Genomic DNA, 22,124 nt, shown 5'->3' with positions numbered 1-22,124 from the left:
ATGTTGCTCAGTCATAAGATCAATCACTACACGCTTTTGACATCCTACCCACTGCTTCAGTGCTTAATTTTACCTATAAAATCAGAAATTTGCTTGTAACTTTTTTTCTGTTCATTTTTAAGAGTAAGTTCTATGGAAGTGAGATAGAAACATGTTGCTTCTGCATCTTTTAAGCCCAAAACCGACTTTCTAGTGTAAGTGATGATCAAGATATGGCGAAATTAGCTGTTTTTGGCTCGTTCGGTGAAATTGCACGACCACTAGAGGGTGTACGAACCCAAAATTATGATAGAATTTATTTGTTTACTATTTGGCACCACATATCAAGACCCTTTTTTGAAATTCAAAAATTTTCATTTTTCACTCCACCCTACTGTATATCTACCATGTTCGCGCATTAAGTTGAGCAGCTATGCTTGCACGAAACTACTGAATACATGAGATGTTGATGCGCGCAAAACTGCGACTCTGGAATTACAACAGTAGAAAGAAAATTATGCTCACTTTCCTATACTGGAGGATAGTAAACCTAGTACCAGCACTATACATTTGTAACTCTGATAGGAAATTTAATTACTGAATTGGGACCCGCTTTTCCGACATTCGTTCTGTACAAAATAAATTCTTACTATTGCTCAGTACTCCGTTTAATGTGAACGCCAATAGCATTGCCTGAAAATTTCAAATGGGCCTTTTTGAAATGCGATGCAGTTGAATTGAATGAAAAATTTCATACAAAGAGCATGTCGCTGCACGACTTTGACAAAGAGTCCGATATTGAAATGGGTCTTTATCCCAGCTTGACCAACAATGCAAAAGAAATGGCATCGACTTTTGGTAACGCGTACGCACTACGCATGTGAACAATAGTTTTCAACAATGAAATTCACGAAGAGCAACCTCAGATCACGTATTCCAACGCCCATTTAGAATATCGTCTGATTCTTGCTTCATCTGACTTGTTACCAGAAGTTGAAAACCTATCACAAAGCGAGCTGAGCCAAGTGTCACGTTTATCATGCGTTGTTGAAGTGTAAATACATGTGTTTTGCCCTTTATAGGATTTGTATGATTGAGATTGCATAAATGTAGGGTACCATACCGACGTTAGCGTTAAATATAGTATTAAGAACAATTCCGGCCCGCCAAAAAGTTGTGCACTCGGAATTTGGCCCGTGACTAGCAAAAGGTTGCCGACCCCTGACGTAAGCCGTAAACTCCGATCACTTTGTGGTCAATTTATTTGTGATGGAATAATGGAGGCTGAATAAATCGCGCAATGTTGAGTGATTGCTCACTTTCACACCAGCGTATCGCGAACAATCAAAATATATGCATTATTCAACAGTCTGTTTTATCGACATCGTTACTTGATGACTTTAAATTGACTTGTAAGTTTTGCTCCTAGTCACGAATCAATCCACATTTCTGAAACACCGAGTCAAGTAGTACGAAAAAGGGACGCGAGTCATCCCATCATATCTCCTGTCCGTTTATGATAACCAATATTTAGACTAAAGACAGTTGTGCAACCGGAGCCTGTATGTGCAGTGTGCACTTTGCAGCTGCGATATTATAGTTACACGCGTGACGAAACCATTATTTGCGCACTGAATATCGCTTCACTTTTCACTGTAGCTAAACGAAACTCAGGTTAACGACCATTTGCAGATGGCGCACGTTGCCGCCCGCGATGCTACCACAAATTAATCGGACGCGGGGTTTCTGCGCGCTGTGCCGGGCACTCCACGGTATCAACGTGGACGACATTTACAATCCGAACTACGAGAGCAGAAAGACGCCCTTGTTCACGGACGGCATAATGCCGAGGTCGATTCCGTCGCTGAAGTATTGGTTCTACGGTGAAGATAACCCGGAGTGCTTTCAAACTACGTAATGGTAGCGCTTGCGGAGAGGTGCTTAATGCGTGTCAGGCAGACCTCTGTAAAGTGCTGGATACTCAGAATGCGGAACTAGAACTGCTCACTTTTCAAAACCCGCAACTATAACTAAACAGCTTTAAAAATGCGCAACTAACGAACCGAAACGCGACTATCTATCGCAAATGAGCTCAGAAATATCGGCGATCAAATTGGAATCTCAAGATGACGGGGTTTTGAATTGGAAGGGGTTCTGACCCGTGATCCCGCCCCAAGCTGTGCCGCTGTCAGTAATGATGACTCAGAACTAGCAATGGCTGGAAGAAATCACACCACAAAACACTGGTATCACTATTCACGCCAAACCACGACATGCGTTTTCTAGTTGTTTTACGGCTAAATTAATTTTATAATGCGCGACTAGCACTAGAACTAATCACTTTTCAAAATCCGCAATTACAGCTAGAAGTAGTACTTCTGAAAAAACAGTGGTTATTTGACCTTCAACTACCTAGATTGGTAGTTTGTAGAAGTCTGGTGCGTGAAAATACTGTGAAGAACTGCTACAGTTGTATAGAGAGAGAAAAAGATTATTTCGTCATCCTTTACAAAAAAGGAAAACATTTTGTGGCACAAAAACTATGATTGATCGGTATTTACTGGTACGCGACTATCTTTGTGTCATCCGGAACCAGAATACTGGATTGTTCATAAACCAGTGGTTCTCAACCAACGCTTGTTCATCAATTAGAGAAAAATAACATATTTTAAATTTATTCGGAAGTTTGGAACGTATTCTTTAGCATGTATTCGTAGTAGAGAGTTTATCGTCTACTTTAAGCGTATACGTCACAATAATGCGAGTGTTGTACGAAACTGTTTAAGAGTAGCCTATAACTCATTTCTGTCGACTTATATGTGAAAGCTACGGGGACTTTTAAACGAACTTTGTTAAATTCCAGCAGTGCAATTAAGCAGGACTTGACAGTATAATAGAGGCTATAATGAACAGAAAATTCGCATTTCTTTCAAATCTTACCGAACAATCACGATCAAGTTATTGCTCTGTAACAGGACTTCGCATGGCAGAAAGTTCAATAGTTCCGCAAACAAATATTTAATATCAAAAGGCACTATTAATTGAAGTTCCAATATTACATTGATACAGATATTGTTATTAAGTGTAGGGATTAATTTGATTTTGCAGCTTCACCGGTCTGCAACTTCGTGTGTGCGAGGTCAAAAACGTTGAGCACCACTTTCATAATTTATAAAGTGATATATGGCCACGAGAGATTATACGTAATACTGTGTTTTGTATGAAAAGAGAGGCAAAATTTATATAGCAGGAAAAAAATTATTAAATCGAATACAGATATATATATATATATACATATGCAGGATGCAGTAATACTAGTCGCTGGACAGCTTTGATAAATATAGATAAACTCTATGAACGGGGTCAAAGAATACATACATATAAAACAGGCTTATTAGTGCACGATCTTAGCGAAAAAAGTGTGTATTGAAACAGACTTGCGGTATTCATGGTATTTGTCGACTAGACGACTACTATGGTCATTGGTCAATGGTCATTTACACCAGGTCGATATTCCTTATTTTCGACTCCGTATCTGCCGAGTTGTAGCACGACCCACGTCTATGCTTTTTGTAAATGGCTAGGAGCCTAGATAAACCTCCAACACTTAAGTAGGAATTCTGGCGTCGGACTCGAACCCACAACCCATTGGTGTTGTAGCTGTGGGTTAAACCATTACCAAGAATGGACATTACCGAGAATGGCCAATGCCAAGAATTTAACTTACTGGGAGAAATTTATATCTCAGAATCGACCCCGAATTGACAACGCCGTGATGCACATACACAGTACACACTGCCTGTACATATGCATAACATGCCTGCATTGCATATGTTACATTCTCGGCAGTGTCCATTCTCGGTAATGGTTTTCTCGGTGTTGACCGGACGCCGCGTGATATACGGGTGTAAATATTCACCCGTAGAACACGAAACCAGAGGTATAAATCAAATACAACATTTTAGTCCAAACTATGCTTGCATGTAGGATTTATAACCGTGATATAATTCTTAGTTAGGTTATGATTTCGTGTACCAACCTTTGGGCGTGAATACACAGTACACCCTCTTTTCGCTACGAGTGCATGTTAACGGTGTCTGTATGCCTTGATTTTTCGTTGAAATGCCTATGCAGCTTTGAGGGGTTTCGCGTTTGGACTTGTTTGATTGATTTGTAAATTGGGTCGAGACGCTGGCTCTTTATATATATTCTGTTCGCCTTGGTGCATTTCTCGAATTTATTTTCATTGTTTGTCTGTATCGGTGTTTTTTTGCGTTTATAAATATGCGTTTATGCCCACTCTATTCCATTATGTTAACTTTTATTGTTGAATATTCCTAGTCATGGCTAGGGCTGGGCAAAATCGACCATCTGACGGATTCGATTCCCAGTCGAATGTCAAGCTTCGATTAGCATTCCTTATAATGGCATAGCTAGCAATACTATAACTTACAAAGTCCAAATATGTACGATTTGTGATCACAAGGAAAACAATGGCAGTTGCACGCCATCGCAAATAAGTTTGTACTTTCGGACTATGATCTCGTTTTCATGAATATTCGTGGCATTTTGCTACATGTTTTGGTTGCTGTGACCAATCGAGGTTTGAAGGCTCTCACGGTAGGAAAAATATATCGAAACTATGTTTCTCGTTGAAAAAACGAATCTACGCTACACTGCCGAGAGACTCGAAAAATTACTTTGGCGTCGGTGAGTGTGAAGTATAGTGACCAGTTTTTCGCGAATTTGGTTACTCGCTTTCATTCGTGAATTCCTGTTGGAGTATCACCTAGATCGGGCATACCAATCAGTCTAGCCTGCCGGTAACGCAATTTTCGTGTCATGCTGCTAATATATTGTTTTGTTTTCAAATATATGAATACTCGTTCTAGTCGTCTATGGTTGCCCCACGTAGGAATGAAGCAAACGCATGGCCGGCCGGTATAATTGACACAATTGAAGAATGAAGCAGAAAAGTGACGCGAAAGGGTACGAAACCGGAATCGGTTTAGTCAAGGCGGTTTACGGTCAATCCGGGCATTGAATGATGTATTCAATCAACCGGTACTGGAAAACTCCATTGTTACTTGACAATGTTGATCATTACTGCCAATCAATTGACACATTCAGCATCGGAAAACGTGTTTCATTATGTACAGCGAGAATTACGAAATATTTGAACGCTAATTGCTGTATTTGCGGAGCGAATCGACAAATTATCTGGCCCTACTCCTATCCTGTTTTTAAAGCTCTGGTCGGGATCCTAGGCCGGATTATAGATATGACGGTGATCCCGTCCGAAAAACTACGATAATAATTATCTACTCACAGGATGATATTAAATATCGATTGAAACAATACAAACAGGAATTTAAAAACTCAACGATCAAGCCCAACGCTTATCCGAAGTAATTGTGCCACCTTGGAATTAGCATGTGGTTTATTTCTATGAATGTTTCACTTCAACTATTGATTTGAGGGTGGAAGAGGCTAAGACTGTCCTAATCTTAGTAAAAAAGTACTGATCCGTTTCCGGCCAAAAACCTGACCGGATATCCAATCCGGCTCCGGTTCATGCCCGCTCTACTGAATAATGTCTTGTGCGATTTATTCTGTTTTAAGCAATCGTATAATTTTAACGGAGCTGCGACCATGGTATTCGGTATGGTGGGGTGCCTTTATTTTGTACATGCAAGCTAATGAAAAGCTAATGCAGCTAATTAAGCTAAGGAAAAGCTAAGTAAGCTAATGAAAAGCTAATTAAGCTAATGAAAAAGTAAGCTAATGAAAAGCTAATGAAGCTAATTAAGCTAATGAAAAGCTAATGAAGCTAATGAAAAGCTAATTACGCTAATGAAAAAGTAAGCTAATTAAGCTAATGAAAAGCTAATGAAACCAGCGAATGTAAAAATGAAGCCAAGGAAGTAAGTCCAGGTTAGTATTTTGCTCATATGATTCTGGATTAGGGTTGTTCAGATTTGAAAAATTGTCAGGAAACGTCGACCATTGTGATCCAAATGATGGTTTAGTACATAAAAACACTTTTATGAGCAATTTGGGTCATCTTCATCGTGATCTTCCTTTTCCTCAAAGCCCCCAAAGATCCCGAGGTCCCGAGATCCCGAGCGAGATAGTGTAATGGTTATGCGTCCGGCTTCTCGAGCGGTAGGTCGTGGGTTCGATCCCCGGCCGGGTCATACCAAAGACTCGAAAATTGGTATCCGCAGCTATCCTGCTAGGCGCTCAGCAATCACGGATAGCATGGAGGAGAAAAAAAACGGGGGCGCAGACTAGATGACCTCATGGGGCCGTATCGCAACTCCGTCGTCAAAGCATCTCGATGGTGCAGGCGAAAAAGAATATCATATCTCTCTCTCTCCTTACTACAGCTGATACACCAGACTGTTTACGTTGACGTAGTGCTCTGTAGTGTTGACCGTGTCACCAGTTTGTAGCTTTTGTGATGTTATCAGTTGAAAACGGTTGTGCAGAAATAAGGAATTGCACGGTAGTATATTTTTTTTCAAAATTGTACCTAAAGGTTGTCTTATAAATATCAGATCTATCTCCGTTTTCCTGTTCAAAACCTCTCCATCGTGTTCATGGGAAGCATTTATTAGTTGCACGGGTGACACTGGTTTGTTATGGATCGTACTTCGAAGGAGCGCCGTTGGGTTGCTAAGTCGTGAACAAATGCAGAGGTTCGCAGCTACTTTTTAAGCAGTAAATGTATTGAAAGGTGTATGATATGTAATGTCAGTGATATTTACCTCAATTTTAGTTTATCTGTAACATAACGAGTAATTCCATTTGATGGTAGAGTGCAATTTAGTTGAAGAAGAATGCCTGACACAAAGCGGAGAAAGGTAGTACCGGATTCACCAAGAACAAGATCGAAGTCTGGTTACTATTCGAGCGGATAGTCATCTGATTGTATCAGTCACTCCCAGTTCTAAAATAACTGCTATATCTGAAAGAAAACTGCCCTAAGACTACCAAAACGCAGGAATTTCTTCTTCAAACTGTTGGAAGAGGTTGTCAAGCTTAATGCTGCTTGAACTTTATTATCTTCAAAAGAACATGTCAATTGTGATGAACTCGATAAGTTGGGGGACCTTGGACATTGCGACGCAGTTGTCGCCATCTCAGAAAAATGAAGACATCGCATTTTATGAGGACCAATAGTATTCTCGCAGTGTACGTCTCGCAGGAAAACATGAGACTTTTGAAAGAAGCCAGGCTGAGATCAGTGACGAACCTGTTTCAACATCTGCGAGCATAAGTTCTAGTGATGAATTTGTTACATCAATGTCCTCGTCACCTGGGAAGGAAACTAGTACACCACCCTCTGATTATGATGCTACAATCAAATATCCTTCATTTATTGAACTTCAAGCTCCTAGAAACTTGTTAAGAAAGAAACATATTACTGATGAGCTGGAACGCCTAAAATTGACTGATAACCAAGCAACTATGCTGCTTAGTGCTTTCATGCAGTCATGCGGAAGGAATATTGATGCCTTTTTGCTATCCATATCAAGTATAAAAGAGACATATAAAAGCTAATCACCATAAGGTTCCACATGATAGATTTGAATCATTCCAACAAGACCTACCCAATCATGCTGCTATACACTGGGAAGGAAAGTTGACAGAAGACAGATTTGGAACAAACTATGAAGCATTGGCTGTGATATTGTCTTCTTATCCTCAGCATACAGATGGAAAATTACTCAACATCTTTTCAATGATAATACCAATTGTCGCAAGCCACGAAAATGTTATAACGTGCTGATTATTTTTTGTCATTATCTGCTTCATAAAGTTTGATTATTCAAAATGTTCTCACAATAAATTCATTGAGTTTCAGAAACATACATTGCCTTCACTTGACTCTCTTGTTGTTACAAGAGCAAGCCATGTATCATGAACTTGTTGGATTTTCACAATGTTGCTCAGTAGGTACCCTTGTCATATCCCACACTATGGCAACCTCTTAGACTGTTTGAACAGGACAGTCCTGCGTTTTGGTCGTCTTCGGGCAATAAGTGAACGGGAATATTGAGTAGTGGACTTGTCTCTTGTTCTTTGCAGGACAGGTACAACCCTTCTCCGCTTTGTTTCAGACATTCTTCAACTAAATTCCGGTCCTCAATCAAATTAGACAACTCAGTATTTTACAAATGAGCTGAAATTGTCCGGAGGCACTGGCATTGCACATTATATTCCTACTTAATAGATCTTTCACCAACGTTAACAAAATAAAAGCAACCTGGAAATGCATGCAATTGTCTCATTCATATAGCCTGACTAGCTGTAGCAGTGGGCCTATAGAGACAAGAACACATGTACCAGAAGGTCGCACTGGCATGTGTAGTGCAATACGATTGCCAAAGAAATATATTACCATGATATTTATCACCTATAGACGGTCGTTTTCAACTGCAAACTCCACTAAAGGTACAATCATCACCTCAGAGCACTGCTTTACAATAAGAGCTAGGTAAAAAGTCTGGGGAATCCCCAATAATTAGGAGAATTGGCCCCTGATCTTTGGGGGCTTTGAGGAAAAGGAAGATCACGATGAAGATGACCAAAATTGCTCATAAAATTGTTTTTGTGTACTAAACCATCATTTGGATCACAATGGCCGAAGTTTCCGGACAATTTTTCAAATCTGAACAACCCTAGTGGTGATATAAGTGCTGTGAGTAAACGGGACGTTATGCAATGTAGAAATCTGTTCGTAAATCCGTGAAAAATTAGCTCTATCTGTGACCTAAGAACAAATATACGAATATGTGGTGTTGTTATATGTCGCGGTTGCGGTCTTATACGCAGTCAATAGGAAATCGTAAGCAACGGTCCCGTCCATGTGTTTAATTGTTTATATATGTTTATATGTTATACAGCAATATGCTTCATAACTAACCAGCTAACCAGTCGATCAATCATCAAACAGAATCATTAGCAAATGTAAATGCCAATACCGTAATAAAGAGGGCAAGTACCCCACTAAAATCGCACAGTATAGCCACAATTGTAATGCTTCTAATTAATCACAGGGTACCAAAACGTTGAGCTATCTTTTGCGTCACAGCGACATATCACCTTCTTTCGACGATTTTTACGTCGCAACCCGGAGGTGCCAATAGCCTACTCTGCAGGGATACCATATGTCCTCTTTTTTCAACAGAAGTCAAATGTCCTCCGAAGACGCCCACATTTCCCTCTCTTTTAGCAATCCGTCCTCGCTTTTTGTTTTGAGTCTATGGCGACAATGGAGAGACGAGTAAAAATGTCAAGTCGCCACGCAGTACACGTGCCAATCATCTTTTTCTGGAACTGCCACGAACGGAGGTCGACTAAAATAAGGTAAATCGAACGGAAACTGACCGCTGAAACTCGGATTTCAGGTACCGACGTGGAAATTTGACCATTCTTTAGTCAACCTCCGCGGTAGTCCCAAAAACGATTTTCTCGTGTACCTAATTTGTATAACTGTATATGTTTCCCATATTTATTTCTCTGATTGTAACTTGAAAAAAGTGTTCTAATTCTCGATTCTTAAAATATGGTAATTCTACTACACATAGGCTGTCCAATCCAACCTAAACGTCACCGGACTTTAAAAATATCGTATCCCGAGCTAGCAACTTCAAGATAACCATAACAATAGGCCGTAGTGTTGCAATACCTACAATTACCTCGCCGCACCCCGATTGTGATCCACTGATCAGCTCTGCTTGCGATGCCATTTTAATATTTATAGACCACCGTTTTCTTCTATTCGAATTGAGTAAACATTTCGCAAAATATAACACACTGCTAGCTATTGCTATATCGTACATCATGACTCCGTTGACAAGGGATATCAAATGTTACTGAGAGGTTTGAACGATACACCTTGTCTATTAGGATAATCCGGATTTTTGCGATGCCACAGTATGAGTTTAGCAAAATAAACGACTGTTTTTCGTTTCGTGTTATCGTTGATAGCGAATTACCTTAATTTATGCTGTGTTTGTGAATACATTTGGTGATACCTTCTTCGACGCTTGAAGAATATAGTCACAGAAATAATGACGACTTCGGCAACTTTTCAACAACCGACATTTGTTCAAATGCCACTCCAGCCCTCTACTGGAGAAAACAACGGTCAACAATATGCCAGTATGACGATGTCGACAACAACGGCTGCATCGGGACCAGAAGTCGTGAGAGCCCCAGGCACGCAGAACGACCGGCGCCCAAGAAACAAGTCCGCCATATTTGGACTTGGAATCGGGGAAATAGTGATGGGAGGATTTTCGATTATACTGACCATAATACCTCTAACTATCACACAGCCTGCAGTGACGTCGTATCGGAATCAATATATTCGCAGCCGTCATTCCTCCACATACAATGATTATTATCATTATTATGTACCAACTATCATGTACTTATCACCCGGGATATGGGGAGGTATATTTGTTATTGTAACAGGGATTTTGGCAGTGCGTATCAAAAGTAATCCTTCGAGATGTATGTTCATCACAAATATGATAATGGCGATTGTTACCGCTTGTGTGACATTTTCGTCGACCATCATATCTGGCTTGGCTGCCGCAATGTCTTATTATTCATCCGCCTTAGTCGCCCTGCATGTGATCATAACGTTGCTGAATTTCGTTTCATGGATTATAACGATTATTCATGCCGCGTTCTGTTGCCGAGGAGTATGTTGCGATAAAGATTCAAGATCGACACAACCATTTATGTACATCCCTACTCAATCAAACGTGGTTCACCTACCTCAGCCGCAATATGCCCAAAGTCCGCACGGTCCATTGAGGATGCATGTTATACGTGCGCAAGGATATCCGCACAGTGACCGTCCGATTCAGGTGGTGAATACGGAGCAGCAGGTGAACAGCCCACTCCCAGAAATGATGCTATCACCGTCATTTCACAATTCAAATGCGAATACTGTTCAACAGCAAGCGAAATCGACCGATGTCGTTAACCTTTAGAACAGTGGTTCTCAATCTGGTTGTCTTCGCGGACCCCTTTTGGCAGTTAGAGACCTCCGCGGACCCCTGACGTATTCGTTTAAATTTGGATCAATTATCGTGCAACCGTGATGTTTCTCGTGCAAAATTTAGCTATAGGATAGTGATAAACAGCAGCAAAATGATTTATCTTGCAAATAATATCATAATTCATGTAGAAATTGCATTGATTCTTTTTATTTCAAAGTGAATTTTGAGTTTTATTAGGAGCTCAAAAATACATACCCACCTCCTCCGAGGAAAACATCGATGCTAGCTAAGTGTCAAGCCCAGTAATTCATATTTCGGAATATTGCAAGAAGTCAGCTTGAGTTGATGGGTTTTGAGAGAACTTTAGCAGACTGTGCAAAATGGATTGATTGGTTTGCTCAAAAGAGATCCCAAAATCCCAGACTTCTTTTCATATCACTGCATTTAGCATGAGACGTGGAGAGCTCAAAGTGACAATAGCCTTTGTGACGAAAACAGTTACCGTAATTTGATACTTGTTCACTCACGCATTGAAAGAGAGAGAGAGAGAGTTCCGTGGTGGAGGGATAAGAAGCAGAGATGAGTATGGATTAGGATTAGGATTTGAAAAAACAGGATTTGTGAAATTTTGTCGGATTTGGATTGGATTAGCATTAGAGATTTTTTTCTGAACGGATTAGGATTTGGATTGGATTTACCTATTTTCTGACTGATTGATATGTCGTCTGTCGAATGGCGACAAACTTTATTCAGATCAGTTATAAATGCACTTATGGTTACTAGATTATCTTGAATCGAGGCAATCGTTGGTTGTGAAAGAAAATCTTCCAATCCCTCCCTTGCATAGATTAGCATTTTTCCTGATTTTACAGTTGATATCCGATTAGGATTGGACATTGACATCCAATGGACATGGACTTGAATATGAAAAAGTCAACCATATTGAATGAACGACGGGCCCAGCCTCTAAATATTGCAGATCTGGTTCCAATTTACGACTTTGAAGGAGGATATATAAATGAAACCAAACCCTAAAGCAGCAACATTGACACCAGCATCAGATTCTTCCAAATTCCAGTTATCAATATCAAGGCTTAATCTTTCCACCAAATTGTCAACTTAAACCTCAAAAATATTGAACAGCCGCCTGCATCGCAATCAAGACCTTGTCTGATCATGAGCTGGGAAACCTATGATCATCACCATTAATTCTCAGTTATCCTTGCCACAACCAGGCAGTGGAAAGACATGTGACAGTGGTGACTTAAGCATCTGCTCAATGTTTCAAGATTTAAACGTAGAGATAGCCTCATCAGACAAAAACTGAAGTCTTGAAAGCAGATGAAATCTTTCAATACTAAACATGATTTTAATGTTTGTGCACACTGATACTCATATGATACTGCTACAAAAATTTTCTGTTTCCAGTATAGAATTGATGTTTGTGTTTTGAATGTGTATTTTCAATTTTTGCACTTTCATTCAGGAGCTTTGTGACAAATATGATACAAACCCTACGACAGCATTTTGGTAAGAAATCTCATGAGGGCCGTTGTTATAAACTTACCGATATTGTGACGCTGCACTACCAATGGACGCTGTTTTAAATACATGTATCAAATCCGAAATTTTAAATCCAAGTTTACAATCTGGATATTCGATTCTCAATAGGGATTTTTGAATTATGATTGCAATAGTGCCAATTCAGACTTAACTGCACCCTGCAAACCGGAAGATTTGACGACACCGACAGGTTTGTTTTGAGGTGTTCATGGTGTGTCTCGACCAGCACTGTAACTGCCGCACCCCTAACCCCCCAATTGGGGGGGGGGCGAGCTCGAAGGGGGCCCAAAATTATTTCGTGAATTAGCATAAATCATAGAGTATTTTTTGAAAATTTATGCAATTTTTTCGCGCTGCGCGCGAATTCAAGTAGCCTTTTATCTATATTATTGGGCATTGGCCATTACCGCGCCACCACCCACCAATACATACAATCAAGACATGAGACTCCAAGAAGTGTGCCAGAACGATCGGCAGCGAGAAAAGCGTGGCCGAAAAGGTCTACGCCATTATGCAGACCGAAGACTTCATTATATCTACAAAATACATATAGGTTTAATTGTCCATAGGCTCCTAAATGACTGGCGCCGAATGTTCCTGTCTTTGCAATCTGAACCTCACAAGACACATATCATCCCGCTGGGAAAAGTTTTATGCCAGTGAAGAAATACCATTTTGAAATCGTGTGCGTCTTTTAGTTTAGAAGCCTACGTTTGGACGATTCTATACTTTTTGATATACCAGACTGGAAGTCACGAAATAATATCATGTAACGAGGTCATATCAACGGGTCCGCCCGCCCGAAGATGTTTAATCATTATTTACGGGCCCTCCCGTTTTCAAGACACTTCAGCCAGCTCCACCGGTACATCTAATGACGTGAGTAGAGAGGACAATAAATTGATAGCATAAATATATGCAATCGCCGATCTGATTGACCGATTTTATCATAAATCATCGAAAATTTTCGCGCTTCGCGCTGGCTCACAATGCGGTACAGATAATTTCGTGACAAACGCGAACAACGTGATGGGGGAGGGTCGTTTTATCACCCTATGGGAGCCCAAGTCCCACGTTTTTTGGGGCCTGACGAGGTGCTGTTTCGTTCCTGACAACGGGTATACCCCCGAAGATGTTTAATTATTATTGAGTGGTCCTATACCTTTTCAAACACACCTCACTCAGCTCTACCGGCAAATCTGATTACGTGAGCAGGGAGAAGATAAAAATTGATAACAATATATGCAATTCCCGATCATACTGCCCGATGAAATCATGAATTCTATAAATTTTCCGCGCTTCGCGCGCTTAGGCGACAGAAGCTGATTCACTAAACAAACTCGCAATGTATATGATGAATAGCGGTAAAAGTGTATCGCCGGAGGGGGGTGTGGGGGGCGAAGCCCCCAAGAAGTTCGGTCTATAACCCTATGGGGGGGGGGCCCAAGACCAAATTTTTTTTGGGGGGGGCTGACGAAGTGCTGTTACGGCCCTGGTCTCGACTAATATGGTCATGGTCATGGTCATGGTCATTTACACCAGGCAATTTTCTACATTTCTATTCCGTAGCGGCCGACTTGTACAACGGCCCACATTCTTGGCTTTTATAAGACACCGCTTACACGGATGAGATGGCACCTAGGTCGGAATTCTGGAGTCGACCTCGGTCGGACTCGAACCCACAACCCATTGGTGTTGAAGCTGTGGATTATACCACTACGTTATCTCGGCACTACATACAGCGGTGATCTCTGACGAAGTTTTTCTGCCTACTCGGTGCTGAAGTGCCAACACGCCTAACATGATAATGTGGCCGGTTATGTTTGCAAACTGAATTTGATAGCGTGAACGAACATGAACATCAACGACATTTCAAAGGGAGTTCATTTCTTGATGGTAATTAGTTAGGAAGGCAAGGAGGATTTGAAAACAGCATTGTCTCACAAGCTCCAGCATGCCTGCTATCAATCAACGCATCATACAAAACTGGATTAACCCGTTTCGGCACGCGATATGTCTGGTAAACCGAATTCGCGTGGATATTGGTTGCGAGCTTGACAGTAATTTTTATTTTACAAATAAACTTCACATCATGATCGACAGATTATAATTTAGATTATTGATCGTTTTCTTTAGAACTGAATCATTCTGCGCATAATTTCAAAATTGGGCAGACTTCTTTTTCGTTACCTTTGCGAAACCTAAATGACGTACTAGTGAGACATCGGCACCATTGTCATCCTGATAATGAGTAATGAGTAAACTAACGTTTAAAACGTCCGGATATGTACTACTTTGTAATTGCATATATTTGCTGCGCTGAATTGGGATATTCACGTATCATTTCTGCTTTATAATATTTCACAGGGAGGGGCAAGGTATAGCCTATCGACTAGCGAGTCGTAACGCATTGACGCTCGTGATCTTTTATTATAATATCCGACAAGAATAATGCTTAGCGCGGAATATACTTGACTAGTTCCGCTTTATTTCGCTTGAATGTATTCACAGCTCCGCAGCTGCAAAACGAATTGGTTGGGAGTTCGAATCAGGCCCAAGTCGGTTCCAGTATTCCTACCCAAGTGTTTCTGGTTTATGTAGGGTGTGGGCTTGTACTGCTCGTACGATCCGCGTAGACGGTGTCTTGCAAAGGCCCCGACCCATAATAGTCGGTGGATCAGGAACCGTAATAACGAATACCAGCCTGGTGTAAAATGACCAATGACCATCCTATAGTACTAGAAACACCATTAATACCAACCTACTACGTTAGTGTGACCACTGACCACTGATAAGTGTGACTAACTGTCTCTAACATTAATTTTGTAATTCACATATAGGTGGCTTTTCATTAGCTTTTCATTAGCTTTTCATTAGTTTACTTAGCTTTTCATTAGCTTAATTAGCTTCATTAGCTTTTCATTAGCTTACTTTTTCATTAGCTTAATTGGCTTTTCATTAGCTTTTCATTAGCTTACTTAGCTTTTCATTAGCTTTTCATTAGCTTACTTAGCTTTTCATTAGCTTCATTAGCTTTTCATTAGCTTACTTTTCATTAGCTTACTTTTTCATTAGCTTACTTTTTCATTAGCTTACTTAGCTTTTCTTTAGCTTAATTAGCTTCATTAGCTTTTCATTAGCTTACTTTTTCATTAGCTTAATTAGCTTTTCATTAGCTTACTTAGCTTTTCATTAGCTTAATTAGCCTTTCATTAGCTTAATTAGCTTTTCCTTAGCTTAATTAGCTGCATTAGCTTTTCATTAGCTTGCATGTACAAAATAAAGGCACCCGTACGGTGTTGTTCTTGCGGCAAACGATATCGCTTAGTTGACGGGCACATTCTACGAATTTGATGAGTCGAATTTATCACTTCATAGTAATGAGGGACATATGATAGAGGTGAAAATGGCACTGTTCCGATTCAGCAATCAATCAGTTTAATAATATTTTCATCATTTCTAAAACATCACAAGATTGCGATAAATGAAAAGATAGGAAGGTGTCGAAACAACTTGGAGTAGCCCAGGGGTTCTCAACTTCGCATGTACAACGGGCCGCATTTTGCCCGCAAAAGACGCTGCGGGCCGCAAAACATTATTACCATGCATTTGTAAGCTTCTATCAAATTTAGGCTACTGGAGCCTATTTATTTGTCGTATACGGGCGTCTAGTCCATTTTTATGCATTTCAAAGCATTAATGGTCACTTGGACAGCGTTCGTAAAGTAAATCACTTCATGGAGCGTGCATTGCATTCATTTCCAAGTCGGTATATGTACCTTATTATTAATATTACTCACGGTATTACTGTGACGCTTATCGCCGTTTATGAAATGAAAAGAAGTCTGGCGTTTCGGGGTCATTTCAGAGCAAACCAATCAACCCATGTCCTTTCCTTCCATGGCTGGAGCCCTCCACCAATAGTTACATAAGTCAACTTTGTCAAGTTCATGTTTTTCGCTGGCCACCTCCCCACGTTTGCCATGCTAGCATTCCTTCTGCAAATATGTCCACTCTGATAAAATGCACCAAGAAAATTAGCTATGCAATGTCTGTGAAGTCGGTGGATTCGTCCAATGCTAGGCTAAAGTTGTATACGCGGCAACGTGTTTCAGAACATGCGATAAAATGTCGGCGGGCTACTCTTCTGATCACGGTTGAATCGGACAACTTTAGCTTCAAAATTTGTCAGGTAATGTTGTCCTTGCTGTTCCCTCTAATTTTGACGATTCTGCGCACACTCACCAACTTACTGCGCAGACCCTTGGACACCCGTGCGTATAAAGACTATGAAAAAAGGTCACCATTGCGGATTTTTGTGCGCAAGTTAGATTTTCTGTGTGCACAGATCGTGTCAGCAATGCGCAATTGCGCACGTGCCCAGCTTGGAGGAAACATTGCTGCTAAGTCCCGGAAACAGCGAATATTCGCACAGTATGTTAAAGTATTAGTGAAATCACGCCTTCTCTAGCAGATTTCTTGGGTTTAGCGATATTCCAAAGCGTCTGTAACGTCGTCGGCAATTTTAGTAATTCCTCGAACAACGGATTACTGGGCTTGACGCCTAGGTAGTAACGTTTTTTCTAAGATCAGGTGATATGTAACCTAGAATAAACTTTTGCTTAGTCGTATCGTTTTAAGCTTCTACGCTTCGTTGCGACAACTGTTCTTCGACAAATATGACAAATATAGGTTTTCCATTTATATATGAGAAAGCAAATTCACCAAATTCAAGCTGCGCGCGTGCGTGGCCGCACACTGTTGACAAAGTCGCCACGCACAGAAAATCTGTGCCGCGCACAAAAAAAGCCGAATTGATGACCTGATGACCTTTCTTTCAGTCGTTACGCACGGTTGTCCAAGGGAGCGCGCGGTGAGTTGGTGAGTGCACGCAGACTAGTGAAAAATTAAAGGTCCATACCAATACTGATTCAGAACAATAACAATCTAAACTCGAGAACATATCAAGAGACCAGAACACGTCAACGAATGGGTATTCAAACGAAACAGCAACGGTGCGATAAGAGAGCTAAGTAGCTAAATTAATATGCAACAATGCTGGGCCAGTAGTAATTGCGTTCGTAATGAAAGAGGCCGCGGGCCACAAAATATACCTCTGCGGGCCGCATGCGGCCCGCGGGCCGCGGGTTGAGAACCCCTGTCAGTAGCCTTTAAGATCAGACACCCACCTTAGCCTAGGCGAAATAAAAAATAGGCGTGCACACAGAATGAAAAGTAATGCAGAGAAATATAAGACGCAAGCGACAAAATGTGGTTGCATGTGGCGGAGGCCAAGGTCGGTGTTAGGTCGTGGTCCTTTAACCCTGAAGGCTGGTTAGTATTCATTTAGAAGAAATTGCTTGTATTTCGACTTGAATGCGGACATGCTCGACGACTGACGGATAGCCGGCGAGATGCTGTTCCACAATTGGGGTCCGGCATACTTGATAAAGCAATGCGTCTTTATGTATTCCGTCCTGATCACATGGTAGTTGTTCTTCGTTGACGAGCAATAAACTCGAGATGTATCAGCGAAAATTGGCGAGATGTGAATGAGACGTTGGCGTATCTGATGTTGACATAAAGCATATATTCAGCAATTATTTTAAAGAACTGCACAACGACATGCTAGTTCGAGTTAATGATATAGGCCTATTTAATAATAATCACTGGCGGCAAATGCAGACTGTGCCGCAACCAAAATGAAACTGTAGCACGTACATTTCATATCTGGCTGTGGCGCACTTGCTGCCACCGAATACACATGGAGACACAATAGGATCGGTCACTCCATTCATCTCGAATTATACAAACATTTTAACATCACCACCTCGACGAAAAATTGGTATGATTACAGCCCTGCACCAGTGACAGAAAACGACCAAGTAAAAATTCTGTGGGATGTATCAGTTATATTGAATGCACAATATCAAAACTAGCTCGGTGTGTCGGAACGATGACCCGTCTGCAATCTTTGGTTCTCAGATCAGTACTACGAACCATCTACTTCAGTGGTTCTCAACCGCCGGTCCGTGAGGTATATTAAGATTTTATACCTTAATTTCAAGATGCAAGATGTTGAAGGCTTGTCCAATGGTAAAATAAATAAAACGTCAAATTTTAAACTTATGCAGAATTTCGTGAGGTATGTTTGGCCCGGAAACATCTTCGATTTGACTTAAAGTTCACATTGTCTCCGGTGACGACATGCGGGCGACTCGCTAAGTACGAGCTGGCTCGCTAAACCGCGCAATTCGCGCGATCATTCGTTCTCGATTCATTATAATTTTGTGGATGGCCAGGTATCGTTATTGCCAGATTTTTCGTGTGGCGCATTGTACTCGCAGTAGGCTACGTCTGGTAGCAGTGGGAAATGAGCAAGACAGCTAGACAAGGTGCTTGGTCCTACTCCAAAACGCTTCATCTCTGGATATTGTCAAAGATAAGAATATTATTCCAGTTGGCGCGGTCGGTTTATCCACGGCCTCTGTGGCCTTCGCGGCCACTTAGGCTGAGAAAGGATAAATAATTGGTAGTAATATGGGAAACTAATAATATTAATGACGAAATTGATTCTTGAATTTGAAAAAATTTGCGCGCTTTGCGCGACCATAAACGGTCCCAGTCATTATTCATATGACCACTCTGTAGCGATTTCGATGCGTATAGTATACGACGCGACGATATGAAAAAGTAATTAATCACCAGAAATGGACAGGTATTTGGTGTCCAGTTAGTTCATTGTGACTATGACCTAGAATGCGGCCGTAGACCATATGAGTCAGGGGTGGTCAACCTGCGGCCGTATATGGAAAATTGTGCAGCCGTTGACACGTAATTCAATTAGTATGTGTTGGCAGCCGTCGACATGCAAGGTGACTTTATTCTTTGATTTTAATATAGTAGGGCCCTTTGGAATTAGAGCCCCACTTTACAGATTCGAACAGGAACAGCAGAGGAAAATGATGCGCCCCATATAGAAATACCAACTCGGAGTCGTGTACTCCTCACTATACCGACAATCCTGATGAGAGGTCATATATAACAACATGCAACAAAGTGACTAAAAACAATTGGCGCACCCGAAGATGCATCATCATTTATAACTTGCACTAAATTTTCGAAAACACCCCCTCCATCAACTCTACCGGTGAATCCGATCACATTCATGGACTGAGAAAGGATAAATGTTTGATAGTAATATGGAAAACTATTAATATTTAGCACAAAATTCATTGATAAATCCGACATTGTACGGACCCAGAATATGAGCCGTGACCAGACCACTCGCAATTTCGGTGCGTATGGCAAGCCTACATTTGGGGGTGATTTCAATTTTTTAAGGTCCACCGGGCCGCCAAATATCTTTGGAAATTTTACCGGTGCGCGAGGTGAAAAAGGTTGAGAACCACTGGTGTAGGCCACGGTATGTCCTACGTCAAGGGTCGGCAACCTACGGCCTGCGGGCCGGATCCGGCCCGCCAAGCGAAATCGTCCGGCCCGCGACATAATAATTAGTTATCACAAGAATACGGCCCGCCGTTTCACAATGCTTTTCAATCTGCAGTGCCGCACTGCTTGGAAAGAATGTGGTATTGCTACGATATAGCTTTCCTACATCGTATTAGTCTATTGTGACGCCATATAACGAAGGCGGTCGAAGTAGGAGATGAAGATTGTCTGTACAGAGTAGAATAGATCAGTGCTTATCAATCGGGTGTATCTCGCAACCGAAAGTGTACCATACTTATTAACGGGTTTACCGATGGGGCGTGACAATAAAGGTGTCCTTCCTCTGCTTCAAAAACGCTTGGAACATCTCAGACGCAATGACAAAATCTCTAACTTACACTGTTTAATTATAGATAACTAGCCTCCGTAGGTTAGTTTTCCATACTTTAATTCCCAAAAGGCATTGTGCGGCAAAACAACAAACCTGAAGTGTTTTGGTCACAATGATGAAAATCGCTAATATGATTTTGTCTCACAAACTGAATCACCAACATTGTTACGCCAAATATTACTAGAAGCATAGAATCAATATGGCGCTGTAATGTATATCTGCCATGTTCGCGCATTAAGTCGAGCAGCTATGCTTGCACGATTCTATGAACTGAGAAATGAAATAGCAACTTTCCTCGAAAATACAAATATATCCGACTCATAACCTTATAATCGAAAATGGGCATCTAATCTTGCTCTCCTGGTACATTTAACGTCACATATGAACAAATTGAATTCGCAACTTCGGGGGGAAAACAACTGAATACATGAAATGTTGACGGGCATTCGAAACAAATCTGCGTCTCGGGGAATTTCAACAGTACAAAGAAAATTATGCTCACTTTCACTGGAGGAGAGAACACCTAGTACCAACGCTATATTTGTAACTGTGATACGAAATTTAATTACTGAATATTCACCCGCTTTACCGACATTCCTTCTATACAAAATAAATTCTGAATATTCAGTACTCCATTTAATGTGAACGCCAATAGCATTGCCTGAAAATTTCAAATGGGCCTTTTTGAAATGCGATGCAGTTGGATTGAATGACAAATTTCATACAAAGATTATATCGCTGCATGACATTGATAAAGAGTACGTTCTTGAAATTTATCTTTATCCCAGCTTGTCCAACAATGCAAAAGACATTGCATCGATTTTTGGTAGCAGGTACGCATGTGAGCAATAGTTTTGAACAATAAAATTCACAAAGAGCAAGTTAAGATCACGTATTTTTGACGCCCATTTAGAATATGGTCTGATTCTTGCTTCCTCTGTCTTGTTATCAGAAGTTGAAAACCTTTCACAAAGCAAGCTGCGTCAATTGTCACATTTATTCTGCGTTGTTGAAGTGTAAATACGAGGGATGGTGTGAACGTAAGGTTCACGTTCGCGTTCTGTGTGTGAACCTCGGAAATTTAGAGGTTCGCGTTCACAACAGAACCTTGGTAGGTTCTGCACTGTGAACCTTTTTCATATATTACAATTTTCACTTCATTATAACATCTTTGGTTCAGATTTATTGCATTTCAACTGCGGGCCACTCTATGCATGGCGCTGGCAGCATTAAAAATCAACACTAAACGAGCATGCACCTTGACAATCTCAAAAGTATTACTTGCTTTGTTACAAAAGTCTGCACGAAATATCCAGCCTTCCGTTTGTGAATATTTAATGACATCTGTGCTGCGAGTTTGACCCGCAATCACACAACGTCACGAGCGAAATACGTAGTCAGCGAATGATGCTCATTCAAATTGATATCGTTTTCAGATGCAAAAAATCTAGCATGCACACTGGGTCAATCTTGACTACATATCTTTACTGCATCATTAAAACCAAATCCGTGCGATTGAGGTGTTGGCTACTGCTGTATAACTTGTTGATGAGGTATTATCGGTAGCAAGTATAAACCCGTTTTACCCTCTGCTCAATATCAACTTTGCAATACTCAGACGCCGAATACATTGTCCGGTCTGGCCTAGACCGTTAAGGCGTAAGCTTATATTCTCTGGTAAGTCCTCGTCGAAATTGTTGGCAAAGCGACGGAAG

The 22,124-nt window shown here is 40.9% G+C and overlaps 1 protein-coding gene across 5 annotated transcripts in view; it reads left to right on the top strand.

Moving 5' to 3' along the window:
• LOC145450960 (4-galactosyl-N-acetylglucosaminide 3-alpha-L-fucosyltransferase FUT6-like) overlaps positions 1 to 22,124 on the top strand; it is a 241,142-nt gene that overhangs the window by 133,838 nt on the left and 85,180 nt on the right. For 2 of the 5 annotated variants that reach the window (XM_080329454.1, XM_080329455.1), the window contains exon 7: positions 1,672 to 4,870. The exons of the other annotated variants lie outside the window; for them this stretch is intronic. In XM_080329454.1, coding sequence (XP_080185580.1) covers positions 1,672 to 1,897 — 226 coding nt within the window. In that variant the 3' untranslated portion in view covers positions 1,898 to 4,870. Of the gene's footprint in view, positions 1 to 1,671; positions 4,871 to 22,124 lie in introns of those variants that run through there. 5 annotated transcript variants of the gene reach the window in all.

The sequence above is a fragment of the Botryllus schlosseri genome, chromosome 11 (genome assembly GCF_051294905.1).
Source record: "Botryllus schlosseri isolate E-star chromosome 11, Bs_hap1, whole genome shotgun sequence".
Classification (NCBI taxonomy): Eukaryota; Metazoa; Chordata; class Ascidiacea; order Stolidobranchia; family Styelidae; genus Botryllus; species Botryllus schlosseri.
Note: the sequence above shows the minus strand (reverse complement) of the source record. Positions and strands in the feature narration are given on the sequence as shown.